This window comes from Dipodomys ordii, unplaced genomic scaffold, assembly GCF_000151885.1.
Source record: "Dipodomys ordii isolate 6190 unplaced genomic scaffold, Dord_2.0 Scaffold5, whole genome shotgun sequence".
NCBI classification, from domain to species: Eukaryota; Metazoa; Chordata; class Mammalia; order Rodentia; family Heteromyidae; genus Dipodomys; species Dipodomys ordii.
The window spans coordinates 27,517,860-27,539,235 of record NW_012267221.1 but is presented as its reverse complement, the minus strand read 5'-3'; the positions used below and the strand labels follow the sequence as shown (position 1 = coordinate 27,539,235).

General features: G+C 36.6%; 1 protein-coding gene across 1 annotated transcript in view; it reads right to left on the bottom strand.

Moving 5' to 3' along the window:
* Positions 1-2,346: 2,346 nt before the first annotated feature.
* The window catches only part of Plekha3 (pleckstrin homology domain containing, family A (phosphoinositide binding specific) member 3), a 26,126-nt gene continuing 7,096 nt past the window's right edge, over positions 2,347-21,376 (bottom strand). The window contains exons 3-8 of the mRNA XM_013030548.1: positions 19,350-19,505; positions 15,784-15,920; positions 13,705-13,869; positions 10,216-10,259; positions 7,692-7,804; positions 2,347-3,678 (exon numbers count right to left, since the gene is read on the bottom strand). Coding sequence (XP_012886002.1) covers positions 3,551-3,678; positions 7,692-7,804; positions 10,216-10,259; positions 13,705-13,869; positions 15,784-15,920; positions 19,350-19,505 — 743 coding nt within the window. The 3' untranslated portion in view covers positions 2,347-3,550. The remainder of the gene's footprint in view (positions 3,679-7,691; positions 7,805-10,215; positions 10,260-13,704; positions 13,870-15,783; positions 15,921-19,349; positions 19,506-21,376) is intronic.

Sequence of the window (21,376 nt, the reverse complement as noted above, 5' to 3'; positions counted from 1 at the left end):
TGACTATCATCCCCAACTACAGAGGAAGTATAGTGGCACACACTTCTTATCTCAGTAATATAGGGAAGCACAACCTGGAGTATTGCAGTGCAGGCAGGGCCAGAATAAAGCAAGACCCTATCTCAAAAACTAACCAACCCAAAAAGAGACGGAGCTATGGGTCAAGTAGTTGAACACTTACTTAGTAGTGTGAGGATCTGTGTTCAAATCCTAGTATGCCAAAAAAAAAAAAAAGAACAAGTCGCAAAATAGACTTAAATTATGTCCACTTAGGCCAGATAGTGAAAGCAACCCAAGTTCCCTACACCTAAAGACTGAATAAAGAAAATATTGTATACATTATTTACTCAGCCATTAAAAAAAAAATGGATAGAAAGTACCAAGCTCAAAAACCCAATACAACTAAGTGCTGGGCCTCGTGGACGTTCCTGCCTGGGCTGGCTTTGAACTGGGATCCTGAGATCTCGGCCTCCTGAGTAGCTAGGATTACAGGCATGAGCCACCAGCGCCCGGCTATTTGATCTTATAACTATGAAAAATGCTATTCTTTTAATAAAAACAGAAAGCTAAAGATTTAAAATTACAAAGACAACATAAACATGAAAGGACTGTAGAGTCACAAATACCTGAAAAGGAAACCTCCTCTACCAGCTGCTACCTGAACTTACTCTCCAGGGCTATTTAGAGAAAGCTCTAAGAGGGGGCTCCTTATAGCCTACTCTGGCTTCTTATATGCCCAAGGTACACCCTCTATATATCATGTGGCAACAGCAAGGTTCAAATGACAGACCAGCACCTCATTAAGTAAAACAAGAACAGGGATAATCCAAATTAATGATATAATAATGTATGGGTTAATATAAACAACAATTTGGAAATAATATATTAGAATAATAAATTAGAGATCTTATAAAGTAATACCTAAATTTCTAAATGTGATAATGCATAGTAAAAAAAAAAAAAAAAAAAGCTTAATTTGGGTCACCAGTTCCAGGACACCTGAAAAATAAAGATTTTTTTATATTAACTTGGAACTTAATTAGCAATAGCATCCAACTATGGCCTTCTCCAGACTGAAGATAACAAAATCCATCCAACATAACACAATTCTGAATTCAAATTCAGTTCATTTATACAACTCTCAAGGTCCCTTTAATAACAGAGAATGGTTAGGCTGAAGTAGCAGGGACCAGGCATATGAAAAATAAACACTGAATGTGGACCTACTAAATGTCTCACAGAATTGTTCTATTTGGTTTATCTTTTCCTTAAAATTCAGAAAAGATAAACCAAATAGAACAATTCAGAAAAGTCAGCACACTTGAAAATACACACGGCTTTTTAAAATACTGCTTTCTTTAAGTATTACCAGGTCATTTCATGCTATTCATTCATTCATCAAAGTCTACATATAAGGTAAGTGTCATGGTGTGTCTCTAATCCCAGTGACTTGGGAGTAGGAGGCAAGTGGATAGATTGTACCCATGAGTTCACATTTTAGTTAGTTACGTGTATAATACTTCTTAGCCTGGGCAACAGAGCAAGAACCTGCCCAAAAAAATTCAAAATTTACATAAAAGTCAAGATGTACTACCTCAAAAAAGAAATTTCACAAATGTATTTGGTTCCTAAAGGAAAAAGGGGAGCCAAATCACAAAGAATTCATTCTTAGGAATACAGGACACCTACAACAGCACCTGTTTCAAAAGAGGAAAATAATACAAACTCGAAATGACTGCACCTTATTTTTTAAATGTTTACAGAAAGCAATTCACAAATTCTTCTATTTGAGTAAAGCAACAGAGATATAGCTGATTATTTTCCAAGTTCAAATATTACTTATACTACTTCATTATAAATCTATAGTCTCAAAAAATATTAATCTCACAAAAGAAAAGAAACAAACTTAGCCACCTAAAAAACTTTTTATCAATAGCACCTTGTTCTTCATGGTTTTACCCTATGCAAGCTGCTAATATAAAAACATGCAAAAACCAACAAAAAACTCTATCCATGAACTACCTGAAAACCTTGTATATTACCAATTGTGTCATATAAAACATGAAATACAACATATGAACAGGAAAGATGCCACTTAACATGGAATATTCTGATGATCTATGCATTGTCTAAAATCACACTTTGAGAAACAGTTTATCTTAAAGAATTTCGACTATAAGATTTATTCACTAAATTACAAATATTTACTAGTTGGCCATTCCATTCTAAGCTCATAGGCAAAAAAAGCTAACTATGTGCTTCATGTGTTTTCAGCAGCAGGTCTAAATGTGGAAACAAAATGGAATCAATACAGAACACTAGTGGATAGTACACAGAAAATCAATAAATGTAAAAAATACAATGTATTGTATGGTGAGTTTGAATGCAAAAAACACATATTTATTAAGCATATGATTAACTTAAAAACACCAAGCCAATTTGTTTTAAAGTGCTGCTCATCCAAAACCTTGGACAAAACTATTACCCCAAAGTGAAGTTAAAAAACAAACAACAAACAAAAAGTAGATTACACTTGACAACATATATGTGGGCAGACACTACCAAAAATGCTATTTTTTCTTTAAATTAAATAATGCCATCTCAATGATACAGAACCATAATCATGACAGAATTCTTTTTGTATAAATATTCATAAATTAAAAAATTCTCTAATAGTCTAAAAAGCTGCAAACAATACAATAGCAGCTTAATGTCTATTTTAAGAAAAAAAAGCACTAAAACTCCTCTTCTATTGAAAGTCATTTATTTCTCTGGTGTTAGTGAGCAAGGTCACCACAGCTTTAGCCTCTTTTGTAGAACAATGTAAATAAGAACTTATACATTTCTTAAATTTGGTAGGTCACAAAAGTTAGAATGCAATTATCTTTTGATGCAACAAAAAAATAAATAAATAAAAATTAAATATTTTAACCCAACATTTGGTATTGAGAAATCAGTAGTGTCTACTTCACAAATGAAGGACAGCACAGCCTGATTTTTTTTTTAATTCTCATTATGTCATAGAATTTGGGCTAAAGGTATCTAGAATATTAAATGCTTCCTTTTTTGTTTAAAGGAATATAATACAATCAGCATTGAGCTGCTATGCATATTAAGCTAGGATGAGTGTGACCTTTTGGTCCATGGCACAGTTTCATGTATCATACTTTCATCAAACTGAAATCTTGTGAAATTTCATGTCTATAAACTACAATACATACTGACCAAACTGTCAGTCCCTCACAGTTTTTTTTTTTAGAAAAATATCTACATTTGTCCTTATGGATGTCAAAATGTTACACCATCATTTAAAAAAAAAAGATGCACATTCATACTGTGAAGTTATTAGGAAAATACTCTTGCAAATAAACTATATAAAGATAAAATACACTTCAAAAGTATGTGGGTCATTTTTCTTTTGTGTATTTTACAATATTCTATAAAGTGCAGAGAAATCCTAAGTATAGGGAAAAACTACTCCCGATAACAAGTTTAATTACAGCAGCTTTTGCATAGCAATACTTAGAGGAAGTTGAACACTTCATTTTCCTCAGGAAGAGAAGGATAGAAGAGGATCTTCCAATTCAGAATTTTTTTTGGCCATAAGTCTGCTTTCTTCAGGAATGGTTGCTGATGACAAGTCTCCATTGAGTGTATTTCTTGAACAGTGAACAGGTCCTATTAAGAAATGGATTAAAAGGTTCAACATCTTATCAATGTTAAGTCCAGTCCTCTGTGCAATCTTTTAAATTTCCTATTCAGAGACATGAGAAATTCTTTTAGACTCCTGTTAATTTTTCATTCTTTTAACACAGAAAAATCTGATTTTTCCACTACTGATAGTCTAAGAATAAACTTTAGAGTTCATGTGAGATGCAATATGAAATTACCTGAAGATTTTTCTTTTGTTCATTGTTAGAACCATGGTTGGCATACTATAGACCATTATAGACCAGTATTTGCTGAACTGAATTTAACCTGTCCTAACTATTGCTTTTTCTGCCTGTTTATCTGTATGCTGTATCATCTTTGTTTCTAGGCACAGAAATTCAGATTCCCCCCAAAAATATAAGTTTTAGCCAATATAATATAGTCAATAACAGAAGTAAGACTAAATAAGATTTGCAAGAGTTATGGTTCAAGTGGAATAGAGCCAGACATGAGCAAGAAAGATGAGAAAATGTATATGTATGTGTGTATAAACACATACATACAGACACACACAGATTTTAAGAATTTCTAAAAGCTGATAAGTTATTTTACACTAAATGCTACCATACACAAAATGCAATTGTCAAAGTTATTACAACAGCTCCCAGTACTTTATATACATACTGTTTGAGTTTACCAACACCATTACTATTTGAAAAGCTTTTTCACTCTTCTTAAAAAATAGAAGGAAAGAACCAAAGTTTCAGACCAGCTTGGGAACAAAAGTCTGTGAGATTCACATTAAGGGAAGCTGGACACGAAGGTCTACACATGTAATCGGAGCAACTATGGTAAGGCAAAAGTAGGCAATTGCAGCTTAGGCACACAGCAGGCAGGAAGCAAAATCCTATCTCAAAAATAACTAGTGACGTGCAGGATTAGTGAGGTGATCCATATGACAGAGTGGCAGCCTCACACATCCAAGTCCCCGAATTCAAATCCCAATACTGCCAAAAGGGGAAAACAAAACAAAACAACAACAACGTAAGTACAAGACCAAGCACAGTGGTTCACACCTGTCATTCTAGCTACATGAGAGGTGGATACAGGAAGACTGTAGTTCAATGCCAGCCCAGGAAAAAAGTTAGTGAGACTTCCTCCTCCATCTTAAAAAGCAAGCCAAGCATGATGAAACAAGCCAAGCATGATAGCATAGGCCTAGAATCCCACCTTCTCAGAGTTAGAAGCAGAAAGATCATGATCCACAACTGGCCTGGCCAAAAGCATAAAACATTAGCTGAAAAACAAAGTAAAATAAAAACTAAAACCATTTAAATGGTAGCGTGCGTAGCAGAAGTGCTAGTCTATCAAGAACAAGGAAAGAGATGCAAATGTACTTCACAGGAATCAATTGAGACAATTTTAAATACATATATAGTTCATCCATGAAGAATACTCTGTTTCACACTAATTGAACATGAATATAAAGAAATTTAATGGTGAAATTTCTAACACTGCCAACTTAAAACAGCTCTGGCAAATTGAAATGTTGTCTGTGACTGTTTAAAAAAAAAACAAAACAAGGCTGGGAAGATGGCTCAGTGGTAGAGCGCTTGCCTTGCATGCATGAGGCCCTGGGTTCAATTCCTCAGCACCACATAAGCAAAAAGAAAAAAAGCCGGAAGTGGCGCTGTGGCTCAAGTGGTAGAGCGCTAGCCTTGAGCTGAAGAGCTGAGGGACAGCACCCAAGCCCAGAGTTCAGGCCCCACAACAGGACCAAAAAATAAATAAATAAATAAATAAATAAATAAATAAATGAAAATTAGAAAAAAAAACAGCTAAATTACTGACTAGCAAACATAAAAAAAAACTGCTTCCAAGCCAGGTAGCTCACAGATGTAATCCTAGCTACTCAGGAGGCTGAGATCTGAGGACTGCAGTTTGAAACTATCCTGGGCAGGAAAGTCAGTGAGCCTCTTATCGCCAATAAACTCCTCAGTGCCAGAAGTGGCACTGTGGCTTAAGTGATAGAGAGCTAGTCTTGAACACACAGATGCTCAGAGACAGTGCCAGACACTGAGTTTAAACCCCAAGACCAGCAAAAAAAAAAAAGTTTCAAAAATTGAGGACCAAGATACCTAAAAAAGAAGAGAGCTAATAGCTAGCTTTTAAAAACAACAACAACAGGGGCTGGGAAGGTGGCTCAGTGGTAGAGTGCTTGCCTTGCATGTCTGAGGCCCTGGGTTTGATTCCTTAGCACCACATAAGCAAAAAGAAAAAAGCCGGAAGTGGCGCTGTGGCTCAAGTGGTAGAGCACTAGCCTTGAGCTGAAGAGCTGAGGGACAGAGCCCAGGCTGAGACTTCAGGCCCCATGACCGTACCCCCCACCCAAAAAAAATAAAAATAAAAAAATAAAAACAATAACAACAAAGCCAGGCCTGTAATCCCAGCTACTCAGGAGGCAGAAACCTAAGGACTGCAGTTCAAAGCCAGCCCAAGCAGGAAAGTCCGTGAGACTCTTGTCTCCAATTAACCACCAGAGAACTGGAAGTGGCACCAGTGGCTCAAGTGGAAAAGCACTCTGCCTTGAGCTGAAGGGCTCAGGGACAGCACCCAGGCCCAGAGTTCAAGCCCCATAATCGACAAAAACAAAAAATCACAAGTGATTCTCTTAAAAAAAAAAAATTATCGAATAGAGAAACACAGCAATATACAGAACTCTTTCTGGAACCTGTATTTAGAGGCATAAAACACAGGAGGATTCATAATTTGTGCCACCTGCTTCAAGTAATAGCTTTTACACATCCTCAACTTCAATGCTCTGTCTTTTCCAAGTATTGCTCAACTGACTAAGGACAATTTTTCCTTGCTACCTCCACCCCTTTTCCTTCTGGCACGTCTCTACTGATTGTCTACACTTACATTCAAAATGGCACTGAGTGCTGAGAATACAGCTCAGTGGTAGGGCATATATGACATCCTGGGACCAAGTTCAGGCACCAAAAGAGAAAAGAAAAAAAACTGGCCAAAATGGTAATGAGCAAAGAGTAATGGTCTGAAACAACAAATATGTTATTAGTTCTATTTTTTTAATGGGCATTAAAAAATATATATACCATCACTTTTAATTATCTGACAATGGCCAGCAGTCCACTTAGAATAATCTATGTGAATTCTACCTCCTCCAACTAAATCCATTCATCTTTTCAGCTACTAACACAAATCTTCATATTATCAACATATTCCCATTTCAGCCATACACTGACGCAGCTGAGCTCCCTAGGCTACCTAAAGAATCTAACAACCAATTATTATCTTTTTCCCAAAAAATAAAAAAATCTCTGCTCCAAACTACAAAAGATCACAACTTGTTCCTTAATTGAGAACTATACATAATTTCTATCCCACAGGTTTCATAGGAGACAGCAAAGACTACAAAATAAAAGTCTACTCATGTAGTTATAACTATAATAGTGTATTTGTGTTCACTGTCGATCTAGGTCTTCTGATACTTTCCAAGCATATTCTAAGCAGAGATAAATAGTAAATATTTTTAAACAAATCATATAACCTTTCCTAAAATCACAGTATGCTGCCTTTGTAATAGGGAGAAAACAGTGCAGGAATGAATGCTTACCACCACTATCAGACAAAATACTTTCCTTTTCCTTAAGTATTTTAAGGCATGAAAGTAATGTGACAAAGCTGATTTGTTGTTCTTTGGAGTTAGAGCTTGCCTTTACTAGAATTCTACCTGCAATTCCTGGTTCTTCTGCAATGTTTTCTTACATGCAAATGTACTGGTAATAAAAGATGATGATATTCAATAAATATATCTCTAAAATATATTTACAAAGTGATCCTCAGCACTTCCTAGTTAACAAGGCTGTTGGTCAGAGGATATATGAGCAGTTGTTGAGTATGTGTAGAATGTGTGTAGCGTTCTGCATGAACAGGGTTCCAATGTCAGTATCCTTCATTTCTACAAAGCATAGTCCTGTGAGCAGGCTAAAGGAAGAAACAGAACCTATATAACTTACTATCTGAGTCTTCAGGGGGAATGTCATTACAAGAGTCTGTATCTGAATAGGTTCTTCGACGTCGGGAGAGTCGATGAAGTGTAGACACTGGCTCTTTTATACAATAGCTACTCCTGAAAGTTAAATAAAAAGCATGAAATTGTAATGACTTAAATAATGACAACAACTGTGACTTAACTGGGGTATTTTTTAAATCACTTCTCTTTAAGTGAAAAAAGATTTTGTTGCCCAACCTCCTTATACAGAAGTCAAAGTACAACCCCCCACCCCTGCCCCATCTTGGAACTCAGCAATAACCTGGAGAACATGCGCAAAACAAGAGGAAAAGGTGTAAATTTAGAAATGCTTTCCTACTGCAGGTCCAGTAGAGGCAGCTGACAAAGCAGAAGGTCTACAAATAGCTGAAAATGTAAAAGTTACATGTATATCTAAACTCAATCCACATCTGATTAAAAACAGCAGAAACAAAGAGGTGGACAAGACATTTAAAAGTGGACTCACAGAGCAGATGATAAAGATGGCAAAGAGGAAGACAGGAGAACTTTTAACTTATCAGTCCAAGATCTAAATCAGAAGTAGATACTACCACCTAACAGCACATCAGCTTCTATTTTATGACAGCCCAACATTATTATATTTAATAACTATGATACATCAGGAAAAATATTGTTATTGCTCATTATACCTTATTTCATAAAATAAGATAAAGTATAGGTTAGAAACATTTCTATGATAAAAATAATTATTATAATTAAGATTTTATTTTTCAGAAAAGTTCAGTTAATCAAGCACTTCCTGACCAACTTGGATACACACAATTAAAGATTTTACAATTATCAGAAGAAAAAAATTAAGTTGGCAAGGTGGCTCAGTGGTAGAGCACTTGCCTTGCATGCATGAGGCCCTGGGTTCAATTCCTCAGCACCACATAAGCAGAAAAAAAAAAAGCCAGAAGTGGCGCTGTGGCTCAAGTAGTAGAGTACTAGCCTTGAGCTGAAGAGCTGGGGGACAGTGCCCAGGCCCAGAGTTCAGGCCCCACAACCGGACCCAAAAAAAAAAAAAAATTATGACAGAATAAAAAATGGTTCAGTATTTAACAGTCAGTGAAAAGCCAATGAAACTAAAATTTCACTACTTGCCAAAATAAAAACCACAGCAACTTACCTAACAAGATATTGACAAGATCTATCTAGAAGGTTAAAAACAATTTTTTTTTGTGTGCATGGGACTGTTTTTAAATCAGGGCTTTTAGCTCACCAGTCTGACTTTCTACCACTTAAGAAATACTCCCAGTTCTTCAGGTATATTCTGAATAGTGTCTTACATGTTTGCCCAGCAGCTTATTTATGCTTACTGCATATGTTTCCACACCTGGCTTGTTGTTTTTTTTTTTAAATCATTTTATTGTAAAGATGCTGTACAAAGGGATTAGTTACATGAGTAAGGTAATGAGTACATTTCGTGTCGAACACTGTTACCCCCTCCTTTGTTCCAGATGGGGGTTTCACTAACTTTTTGACCAAGGTAGCTCCTGATCTTTATCTCCCACATAGTTAGGATTACAGGAGTAAGCCACCAAGCCTGGCTATAAGGTAAACATTTTTAATGTACTGATATATACTTTAATATACATGCTTTCTCTCTTTTCAGTAAACTCTTTTGTCTCTCTGTAACATATACAATCTTAAAAAAAACTGAGATAAGGCCAGATGAGTCCCAACACTTATGTCATAAAAAGCTGAGATAAGGCCAGGTGAATCCCAACACCTACAATGTCAGCAATGTGAAAGGCAGAAAACTGGAAGATCATAGTTCAAAGCCAATCTGGACAAACAGTTGGTAGTGTGCTATGTACCTGTGATCCCAGCTATCTGGGAAGCTATAGAAAGGTTGGTCTAAGGCCAATTTGAGCAAATGTGCCAAACCCTCTAATAGAAAAATAACTAAAACAAAAAAGGATTGGCACTGTGGTTAAGTGGTACAGCACCAGCCTAACAAGTTTGAGGCCCTGAGTTTAAACACCAGTACCACGACTAAAGGAGTTTGGGGAGGTTAAGGGAAAGTGAGAGTCAGTTATAGAGCCTCAATTTCAAAACTATGAATTTCTTGGGGGGGCCCCCAGAAATGGAGGAAAAAAGGGTGAATAAAGTTAGCACTGACACTCAGTAGATACTATGTTGAAAATGAACTAAGTCATTACCTGACTTAGTAATCCCTCTGAACTTCGTGTGTGTGTGTGTGTGTGTGTGTGTGTATGAATTTGTGGTTAACTCATTTAATATACAGTAAGTGTAACAGATAGCAAGATGCTCACTTTTAGATTATAAATTTGTGTTTCCTTTCTTGACTCCTTTCCCAAACCAGGCCCTGACACTAAGCACTAATTGATATTTGTAGGGACCTTGTAAGTAGCAAGTCAAAACCAGACCTTAACCATTTCTCAGCACTTGTTAGGAAGCCCAAGGAATTTTTCTGACTGGGCATAAGTGTGTGAAAAAGAAAATAAAAGAGAAGGTTGTTTTACCTGTCTGAACTGCAAGAACCAGGATGGCTCACAGAACGTTTCATCTAGGAAAACAAAATTAAAACAGTATAATTCATATGTCAAGTAGAATAATGTACCTCTATTACTATTATAATAATTAACACAACTTTATTCGTAGGAAATGATGCCTGGCAAAAAGCTTACCTTTTATAGATTCAACATCATTACCCCAATATCACCTAACTTAACCATTAACTGGAAACTTCCTCAATATTTAACAAAAATATGCCACAGTGCTGGGAAGGTGGCTCAGTGGTAGAGTGCTTGACTCGCATGCATGAGGCCCTGGGTTCGATTCCTCAGCACCACATAAACAGAAAAAAGCTGAAAGTGGCGCTGTGGGTCAAATGGTAGAGCGCTAGCCTTGAGCTGAAGAGCTGAGGGACAATGCTCAGGCCCAGAGTTCAGCCCCCACGACTGGTTAAAAAAAAAAAAGCCACAATTTTCCCTCAATACTAAGAGCCAAATTTTATATATGCTTGAATATGTGAGTAAAAATATAAAACCAGAACATATATAACTAGTCATAAAGTTACTTGTGATAAAAAGGAGTACCTAGCAAATCACAAAATAATTGTCTCTTTTCTAATACGGCTGGTGAAGTCTGGTAGCAAGCTTCTCTTTACCATTTATTATTTAGGTAGCTGACATGAGATGTTCTGAAAAATGGTTTCATGTATTAGTAATTGAAGTCTTGATAGAACTCAGAAAAGGTCTAGCCTTAAATAGGTTAAAGATTCTATTTATAAAACAGAAATATATGATTAATCAGAGCATTTAAAAAATATAACAAACACTAAATGTAATTTAGAAGATCCAACTACCCCATCAAAAAATAAAGGGAGCCAGCTTATAATCCTAGTTACTACTCTGGGGCTAAGATTGGAAGGATCACAGTTCAAAATCTGCTCAAGCAAAAAAGTAGTTTTCAAGTACCATTCCCAAAAGAAATGTGGCATGTACCTGTCATTACATTACAGTTCAAATGAGATGCATAAATAGGAAGATTATAATCTAGGTTAGCCCATGGAAAAAGCTATTTCAGGAATAACCAAGCAACAGGGATAGAGGCATGACTCAAATGATGAAGGTATCCGAATAGCAAGTGCAAAGCCAAGTTCAAAGTCCAGTTCCAAGAGAGAAACAGAGAGAGACAAAGAGAGTGTATGTGTGTGCAAAACAGAGAATGAAAATGAACAAGCCACATAAAACCAGATTAGTCCCAAATTTAACAAGAAAACAGAAAAGCAAAGTTTATGCCAAAGATTTAGGATAGCTGCTTTTGCATACCTGAGCCCATGTCTAACATTTATGTAATATAAATGGCATTTGGAACATGAGTTGCTACTTACTGAGAAGTCCCAGTTGAAATGATAACAGATATGACCCACTCAACTTGCAATCTAGGTTATCTCTAATATTATAGACAGTAAGATGCAAGCAGACTTCCTCTTAATAGAAACTATTGCCTTTGGGATTACTCATCCATGATATCCTCACTACAATAACCAAACCTTCCTTGGGTCAGAATGACAACTATCTGTGCTTTCAAGATGATTTACAATCAAGTTAGATATAAGTTTATTCTAAGTCAGACTCCATAAGCTTAAAGTACATAACTGTTTATAAAGGCCAGATGAAACAGTTTTTGAATATTTAGCTTTTTCATATGAAAAGTGTTTTTCATATAAATAACTTGTCATTCTTTTGTTCTGTTTTTTTTGTTAGTCCGGGGCTTGAAGTCAGGGTTTAAATGTTCTTCACGGGTGTTTATGCTCAAGACTAGTGCTGTACCATTTGAATCACAGGTCCACTTCCAGCTTTTTTTGGCAGTTAACTGGAGATAAGAGTCTCATAGACTTTCCTGCCCAGGCTAGCTTCAAATCACAATCCTGGGTAGCTAGGATTACAGAGGCAAACCACCAGCATCCAGTAACTTGTTATCTTTTTGAAAAATAGTTTACCTTAGAAGATTGTCTGCCCTAAATCCTCACCCCAAAAAAAAAAAAACTACATAACCCACAATTCTTTTTATTTCAAACAAAACTAGTATGAGTGGAAAAAGAAGTGGCCTCTACCCTGATATTTCCTAGAAGAATTTGTGAGATTCCTATTAATTTTTTATTTATTTTAAAAGAGCTATTACAGTTTCTTGCACATAAATATGCACATGACTCTTCTCAAGGTGGGCAGATTGTTGGAAAATTACAGTGGCTTTGACTGAGCTTAGTGCATTTGACACTTACAAAGCATGTCTTTAAACCAACCAAACCTTCAATTATCAACTGTATTAACCTCAGAAACAGAGCACTAACATCCCTCTCAAGAATGGCTTCTGTTTTCAACTGTATATATGTTAACAGTTAAGAGTTTGTTATAGTAGATTCAGTTGTTCTAAAAAGCAATGTTGAATTGTGTTCTACTGTGAGAGTACACTCAAAAATAAGCAAAAAAAGGTTCAATTATCAAAGTTCAGAAACTTCTCCCTCTCAGATTCCTAACACACTTCAATATAAAGAGGGGCTCTAAGAAGTCCTAGGAGACTGTCCCTATGAAACTGGGATAGTCATTGGGTAAAAACAAAGCTTCCCAAACTAATCTGATCATAAGTGTCATTTTCATGGCATACGTGTCGCAAAGGGCACTATTAGTTTATCACTAGAAAATAATGTTAACAAACTTCATGGAACTAAATTTTTCAGGTTGTGTTGAGGTAAGAAATAAACTGGATCCTGTACTTCTAACAAGTTTTCAGGTAGCAGCTAAGAGTAGCCCTGTGATGCTCAACCTCCTACAAATAAAGTCCTAAAAATAATTTAATAATATATATATATATATATAGTTTTATACAATATTACCTCACCTACTGATTCCCCGCAGCATGCTAGAAAAGACAACAAATCCTCTACCCCCAACAAAGAGTTCTTGTTATTCAGAATGATCAATAAGAGTATTAAGCACCTATCATCAAGCAAGTCAGATCCACCAACCCCCTGACACAGAAAATATTGTTTTACAGAGGAAGAAACCAAAGCTCAGGGGATTAAGTGAGTTGCCTAGTCAGATGGCTCAAATTGAAATGCTGACCACAGAATACTGTTCCCCTAGAACATGTTTTAAACCCCTTTCAACTTGATTAAAGTTCTGGTTTATTGTACCTATGTGAATTAAAATGTTTACCAAATAGAAGCATGTGGCCAACTTTTCTGTTCAAACATTTATGATGCTTTACAATGCTTTCTGGGCACTGGGGTATAAATGGATGATGCAGCAGCAGCAGCAGCACTGAGCACAGCCCCTCTGAGGGGGGAAAGGGTCCCACACTGGCACACATATGACACTCTCCACTGAAAATTCTCTACACTTAGCCTGCTAATGGCGTCTGCCCACTGTTACTTTCACCCTCAAAAAGTAAAAACAAAGGAAAAATCCAGACAGGGTATCTCTAGAACAGCAAGAATTTCTAACCATTTGAACAGGAGAAGGTGACACAGGAGAAACCAAGGGATCCGGATGGGGCAGTTGAAACATCTCAGGTTTAAACTTGGCATTCGCTATCTTCACGCATTCCTCAAGGGTTGTGATGAATGTATTACACGTGGCACTAAGCAAGGAGGAGGCTTCATTCATGTTCTGAAAAATTACACATAAAAGCTTGTAGACTCATACAGAACCACATGGCATCATACAAATCCTCACAGTCAAATGATGAAACTTTATCTCCAGTGGGCTCATTACTAGGTTACCTTTAAACACCCTAACTAACAGTTTATTTAAATATACTGCTAAGAAAGCTAAACCAATGCATAAAGAGAAATAGCTGTTTCTTGGGAAAATGATGTATGAAACTAAATTCTGAGAAAAAATAAATGTCACATACTTAAACTATAAAGTATGTTGAGAAAAATGTGTCAAAAATATCTTTTTTAGAAGCCAGGTATGGTGGCATACACCTGAAATCCCAGCACTCAGAAGGCTGAGGCGGGAGGATCAATTCTAAGTTTGAGACCAGTCTAGACTACATTGTGAGACTCTTCCCCTCAAAAAAGTAGATAAAATGTAACCTAAATTGTTATTCTATTATTTTTTTCTCCTTCAGACTTCTTAAAGTGGAAAACTCTGTTACTCTGTTACTCATTACCAGAACAATTCCTGTCTATTCTACATCTATTTTCTGACATGCTCCTTAGTAGAATTTTTTTTTTTAAATCTCCATTTTGTGCACAACAGTAAAGTGTCTTGACCCTCGGGATGTAGATAGGTGTCTTGACCCTCAGGATATAGATGTATCTAAGCCAGTCACCGCTGTTCTACAACCCAGTTTATCAATTATTGTCAATTTATCTTTTCTTAGTTTCCTTTGAACTAGACAAAACTGCAGTTTCTAGGATTTTTGTTCCCTGATTTTAAAAGCAAGGAAAAGTTAAGGATGTCTCCTTCTATCCTTCCACTTTGGCCACCCTCTTTCCTCTCCGTACCCTTAACAATTCTCTTGAAGGTTGACACATAAGAATTTTTTTTTTAATTCAATATACCAAGATTGGCAGAAAAGGCCTGGGTCCCTGATACTGTCACAGACTGAGCTGCTGCTGGAGCAGTATGAAAGCACCTATCTCCAGGGAACTAGAATCAGTTCAACAGGCTCCAAATGAGGCCTTTCTTACATAGCACTACTCTCCAACAGGAAAAAGCACAGGAGATGGAGAAGGATTTCTGCTTAATTAAGCAAGAGGATTGGGAACCATGATGGCCTTTATCTTAGAAAGTAAACCCTCATTCACTGGTCCTCCTCTACCAGAAACCTGAGACCAGTTCATAGCATGTGAATCTGAAGTTTTAATTCTATGTTATTGTTCTGAGAACTATTACTTTTTATGTGTTTATACTCAGCAAGAACTTAGGGCCTAAGCACTGTCCCTTAGCTTTTTGCTCAAGGCTAACACTCTACCACTTAAACCACAGCTCCACTTTCTGCTTTATTTTTTTAATTGTATTTATTTACTTACCTATTTATTTTTTGTGGTTAACTAGAAATAAGAGTCTCACAAACTTTCCTTCACAGGCTGGCTTTGAACCGCAATCCTCAGATTTAAGCCTTCTGAGTTGCTAGGATTATAGGTGTGGAACCACTGGGCACCTGGCTCAACCTCTTAATTTTAAGCTACTTCTTTATAAAGATAAGTCAGCATATCTCAGTAACTGAAGATGAGACCTTATTACCAAATGAAAAAGAGCAATTTGTTCAATGAACTCATGCAATAAGCCTTGAGAAAAAAACAAAAGTATTCCTTTCCCACCTTAACCTCTAAATTTTTCATACTGGCTAAAAAACAGGCCTTGTTTCACTGAAGAAATGTGCTGTTTCCATGCTTCTCTGGCACAGAGACAGACAAGATAACAATACATTTCCAGACAGTCTACAGCAGGAAGAGCCCCAAAGAGTTGGAAATAATTGGTGAAACTGCTTCTCTGTCATCAGACAGGATGACTGAGGATGCTCCAGTGCAGTACAAGTACAACCAGACACAAAGGAATGCTCTTTGGTACCTCTATACTGGGAGGTGAATGATTCTCATCATGGTGGACAAACTCCTGGATTGTATGCACCTGTTGCATCAGGAGGTCACAGTAGAGGCGAAGTTCAGACATTTTGGTTTTCAGAGATTCACTGGTTTCACTTATTTCTGAAAAGATTATTGGACTATTTTATATTCTTTGGGCAATCTAATAAACTAATTATTTTAAACATAAGGCAATAAACAGAAATATTTATAAGCTTAGGAAATCTGAAACTTTGGACAAGAATCACAAAATCGTTAAGAAAATATCTTTTTGTTGTTTTTTGTTGTTTTAGAGGGATAAGTTCTTTATTTCAAAAAGACAATTGTCAATATTCAGTATCAAAACAGTTGCACTATTGCTTTCTCTCTCCCAACTGGCTCCCAAGAGACCACAACAAACGAGAACACATTTTAAGCCAGTAAACTACAGAATACACACCTAGTATACCTCACAAAAAAACCACCAAGGGAAAAGTGGGTGTGATTACAAAAAAAAAAAAACCTGGAAAGATCAACACATTGCCAGGTTTAGACCGCACTCGGCTCACCTTCTAATCCTCTTGTTAGCTGTACTTTACCCATGATGTTCTCTCATATATTGAAAAATTGTTGTAAGTTACATCTGTGGCCTCTATTTCAAATATCCATAATTTAGTTCCCTCCACTAAATAAACTATACTTAATTTTTTTCTTGATCAGCTATGGGACTTTAACTCAGGGCCTAGGCACTGTCTGAGCTCTTTTGTTCAAGGCTAGTGCTCTTCTTTGAGCCATAGCTCCACTTCAAGTTGGGTGGTTAATTAAGAGATAAAGAGTCTTCATGGACTTTCCTGCCCAGACTTGTTTTGAACTGTGACATGAGATCTCAGCTTTCTGAGTAGCTGTGAACCACAGCACCAAGCTTAACATTAATTTTTTACTATAAAAGATATACTCAAGGGCTGGAAATGTGGCTTAGTGGCAGAGTGCTTGCTTAGCATGTATGAAGCCCTGGGTTCTATTCCTCAGTACCCCATAAACAGAAAAACACAGAAGTGACAATGTAGCTCAAGTGGTAGAGTGCTAGCCTTGAGCAAAAGCAGCCCAGGGACAGTGTCTAGGCTCTGGACCAGGAATGGCAAAAAAAAAGGAGGAGGAGGAGAAGGAGGAGGAGGAGAAGAAGAAGAAATACTCAAGCCACACGTCAACACTTATTTTGTAATCCTAACTACTCAGGAGGCTGACTGAGATCAGAGGATTGCACTTGAAACCAGCCTCAATAGGAAAGTCCATGAGACTCTATTTCCAATTAACCACCTAAAAAATCAGAAATGGAGCTGTGGCACAAAGTAGTAGAACATTAGCCTTGAACAAAAAAACTCAGAAACAGTGCTCAGGCCATGTTCAGGTTCCACAATTGACCCAAAAAAAAGGTACACTGAATGACAACTTTAGAAAATAGAGGGGGGGAAAAACAGAAAACAGAAAAGAAAAAAAAACTTGCAATCTCACTTTCAGGATGAAGTCTGCTTTCATATTTCTATATAAGAGGGTGAGGATTTCCCAACCCTAAAGAAGCAAAATAATATACATTATTTTAAGCTTTATACAGAGCTATTCAAAATTTCTCCAGCACTGATAGAAAGCACAGGAGGTGGCACATTCCGGACCAGGCTTCAAACCCAGAAAAGAGTGAAGTTTCACATAGCTAAATCAGTGGCAAAAAAAAAAAAAAAAAAGAAGAGCAATTAAGTATCAATTCAACACTAGGGGGCGCATGATCTATTCCATGAGCAACAGCTTCTCTTTAGATAATGGAAGAACTTAACAGTCAGATGTCTGGCACACAGTTTAATTTCCAGGCAAGGTAATTATCACTGGATGTTTTTATATAACATCTTTCCACTCCATTATTCGCCCTCTTCCACTAGAAAACTGTATTTCTTCTTTTGTGAACTGGGCTTGACATACAAAAGTTTTTATCTTTGAGGCCATTAAAGCTATTGTATATAAATATTTATTTTCCTCTAGTCTTTTCTTTCACAGCTTCGTTAGCACATTATGCCATCTTCATAGCTTTTAATATATAACTGACATTCTTCTTGTTAATAATTCCAGTCAAACTAAATATCCAGCCATCTCAGACACTCACAAGCAAATATTAAATAGTAATTACGAATACTGGCTAAATTTGGTGTCTCTCCTGTCCCTCAGCTGGCCAGAAGCACTGCTTTCTAGTGTAGCTGCAAAGCCACTTTGCTAGAGTGCACCAAAACAGCTCTATCTGCACATCTGACCTAATTGAAACCAATTCACACACACACACACACACACAAAATGAATATAAGTATGTATATATATACACACACTCATATTTACATATACATTATACATAATATACATGACAAATTTACTGTTTGCAAGAACACAGTTTACAGAAATTAAGTACATGAAAATGCTGTATAATAATTGCCATCATCTACCTCCAGAACTTGTTCATCTTTCCCAACAGAATCCTTATATTCTTTAACACTAATCCTATTCTCTCCACCCTACAGAACCTGGTACGTACCATCACTCTAGGTTCTGGATAAATCTGACTATTCTTTGTATTGCATTTAAGTGAACTCATGCAGCAGTAGCTGTCCTTTGGTAACAGGTTTATTTCACTTAGCACCAGGTCTTTAAGGTCATCCACGTTGTAGAATGTATCAAAGTTTCTAAATGAGTATCTTATTGTACATGTTTTGTATGCTTTGCTAATCCATTCATCTATATAGACAACTGGAAATGCTGTTTCTGCCTTTCAGCTATTATGAATATACATTCCTTCTAATCCTACCCTTAGCCATATTTTATCCATGATACTCTTTCATATATTGGGAGTATTGCTCCATGTTACATCCTCCATTTCTAATATCCGTAATTTAGTTGCCTTCACCAACTCAATAATATTGATTTTTGAATGTAAAAGTTATACTCAATTACAATTTTAGAAAATAGAATAAAATACAGAAAAGAAAAACCCTGTGATGGTAATTCCAGGATAAAGCCATTGTTTTCATATAATATCCTCACATATTTGAATAATACCATAAACCATTTGCTATGCTTATGATTTTTCTCTAATATTTTTCAAATGATAACATGTTCATGATAAAGTTAAAATATACTAAAGGTATATAGTGAAAAGTGAGTTGCCTCATAAAATCCTCTTCTAAAGACAACCAATTATTACATTATTGCCTGTGCTGGCCAATGAATGCTAATACTATATGCAATTTTGAGTCTTGCTTTTTTCAGTGATCACTTAACATTGGAAATTTTCTTACATCATTAAGCATCCTTGTTAACATTTTACTGATCACATAATAGATCAGCCTATAGAAGCAATAGCTTACTTAGTGAACCCTTGCCCCTAATTTGTCCCTTTACGTAATTACAAAATTCTGTTCTGATGATCTATATATGTAAATCTTCCTACATTATCTATAAATTATTCTCAACATGAGCAGAGTACTTTGTTTTTTAAGTTTAATAGATTTACCACAAGGTAAAAAAGAAACTAGTTACCTTTTTCTTTTTTAGCCCTGGTATCGGTCAAACATGCTTTGGAGCTCCCCAGAGCAACCAGCCACCTCTGTCTTTCGGCTGCATTTACTGCCTTCATGTAGAAATGTTGCTCTCCTGGAATGATTAACTCCATTCTTGTGTTGTCTGCAGAATGGACTAGATGGTAAAGGAAAAATGCAATTAGACTTAAGTGATATGGAAACAACCAGTGACCACTCTACACAATAGCAGCTGTTTCACAAAAATCCGGCAACAAATTCATGACCAGGCAAAGGCACCACACAGGGCACTCTCCAACCTGCCATTCTTACAAACCGAAACTGACCTAAATGAAGTCTATGGAAGATAAAACAGACAATTAGCTACTGGGCCACATGAGTACTGCCTTGAGACACATGTACAATGAGTGCAACACGTATCACTGGAAGGCTACATTTCATTAACTGCTAAGCACAAGGCAGTGCATGGCATACTGCGGGAGTGCAGTAAGTGATCATTATGGCCACCTTCCACTAGAATTCTCTGACATAAGCATAATTAACCTGGAGTGTGACCTTTGAAGACCTTAAGCTCTCCCTTCCATAAACACAAACTTGCTGCTATTTTTGAGAGAAAAGAATTACAGAGAATTATGACAGGCCTGGCACAGTGATTCACACCAGTAACCCCAGCTACGCAGGAAGGAGAAATCAGGAAGATCACAATTTGATGCCAGCCCAGACAAGACATTAGTGAGATCCTATCTCAACAAATCTGTCAGATGTGATAGTTACACCTGTAATCTCTACTACACAGGAAGGATAAATACATAGATAGTCAGGGCTAGAACTGGACAAAAAAATAAACCTTTTCCAAATAAAACTAAAGCAAATAAGAGCTAAGGATATGGTTTAAGTGGCAGAGTACTTGCTAAACAAGCATGAGTCTCTGTGTTCAAACCATGGTATTGCCAAAAACATGTATGTATATGTATCTATACATATTATGCCAACTCCATGTAAGACCCTGTCTCAAAAGTAACTATAGTAATTAGGGACGGAGGCATGACTTAAGTCTACCTAGCAAGGACAAAAAGGCCCTAATTCAAACCTCAGTACCACAAAAGAAAAAGGAAAAAAAAGTAAATAAATTCACAAACTGGACTTCTTTAAAATTAAGTACTTGTGTTAGTCAACATGCCATGATGTGGGAGAGTGATGGAAGAGGGGACACTGATAAACATGTACTATACTCAAAATTCTGACTTTCAGACTAAAACTCCTTCGTACAACTACCTGAAATTTAAAGAAAAAAAAGATACCACAACAGTATAAAACCCAAACTAGAGTAGGAGAAGGTATCTGCCATACAAAGACTTATCCGTACTACACAAAGAACTTCTACAAATCAATGGGAACAAGCCAAGTTTAGAAAATGGGATAGACTTGAAAAGGGAATTTAAAAGAAGAAAACACTAAAATGGGACATTAATATTTAAAAAACATAGTCACTATCTTTCAATATTGAGTTAAAATTACAAGTGACCACTACATGAACTAGAAAAAAATTAAAACTTTAAAAACTGTTATGAAGTTTTGGCAAGGACATAGAACAACTGATACTCTCTTATTCAGCTAGCTGAATAAGGTAATAAAAAGAACTTGGCAAAACTTTGGCATCATCTGTAAAAAAGAATCTCCCCTTGGCCAAATTCTAGCCAGGTTCCTTTGGATCCTTTGTTGGACTGAACTCTCATCTTCATCCTTGTAACATCTATTTTCAAGAACTCTAAGTTAATAATTCAGACCACACACACACACACACACACACACACACACACACACACCACACCCCCTTCTCTCCTGTATTCCATCCCCGTAGACCCCAACACACACACACACACACACACACACACACCCTTCTCTCCTGTATTCCATCCCCCTACTTTACACACACACACACACACACACACACACTTCTCTCCTGTATTCCATCCCCCTAGACCCCAACACACACACACACACACACACACACACACACACACACAC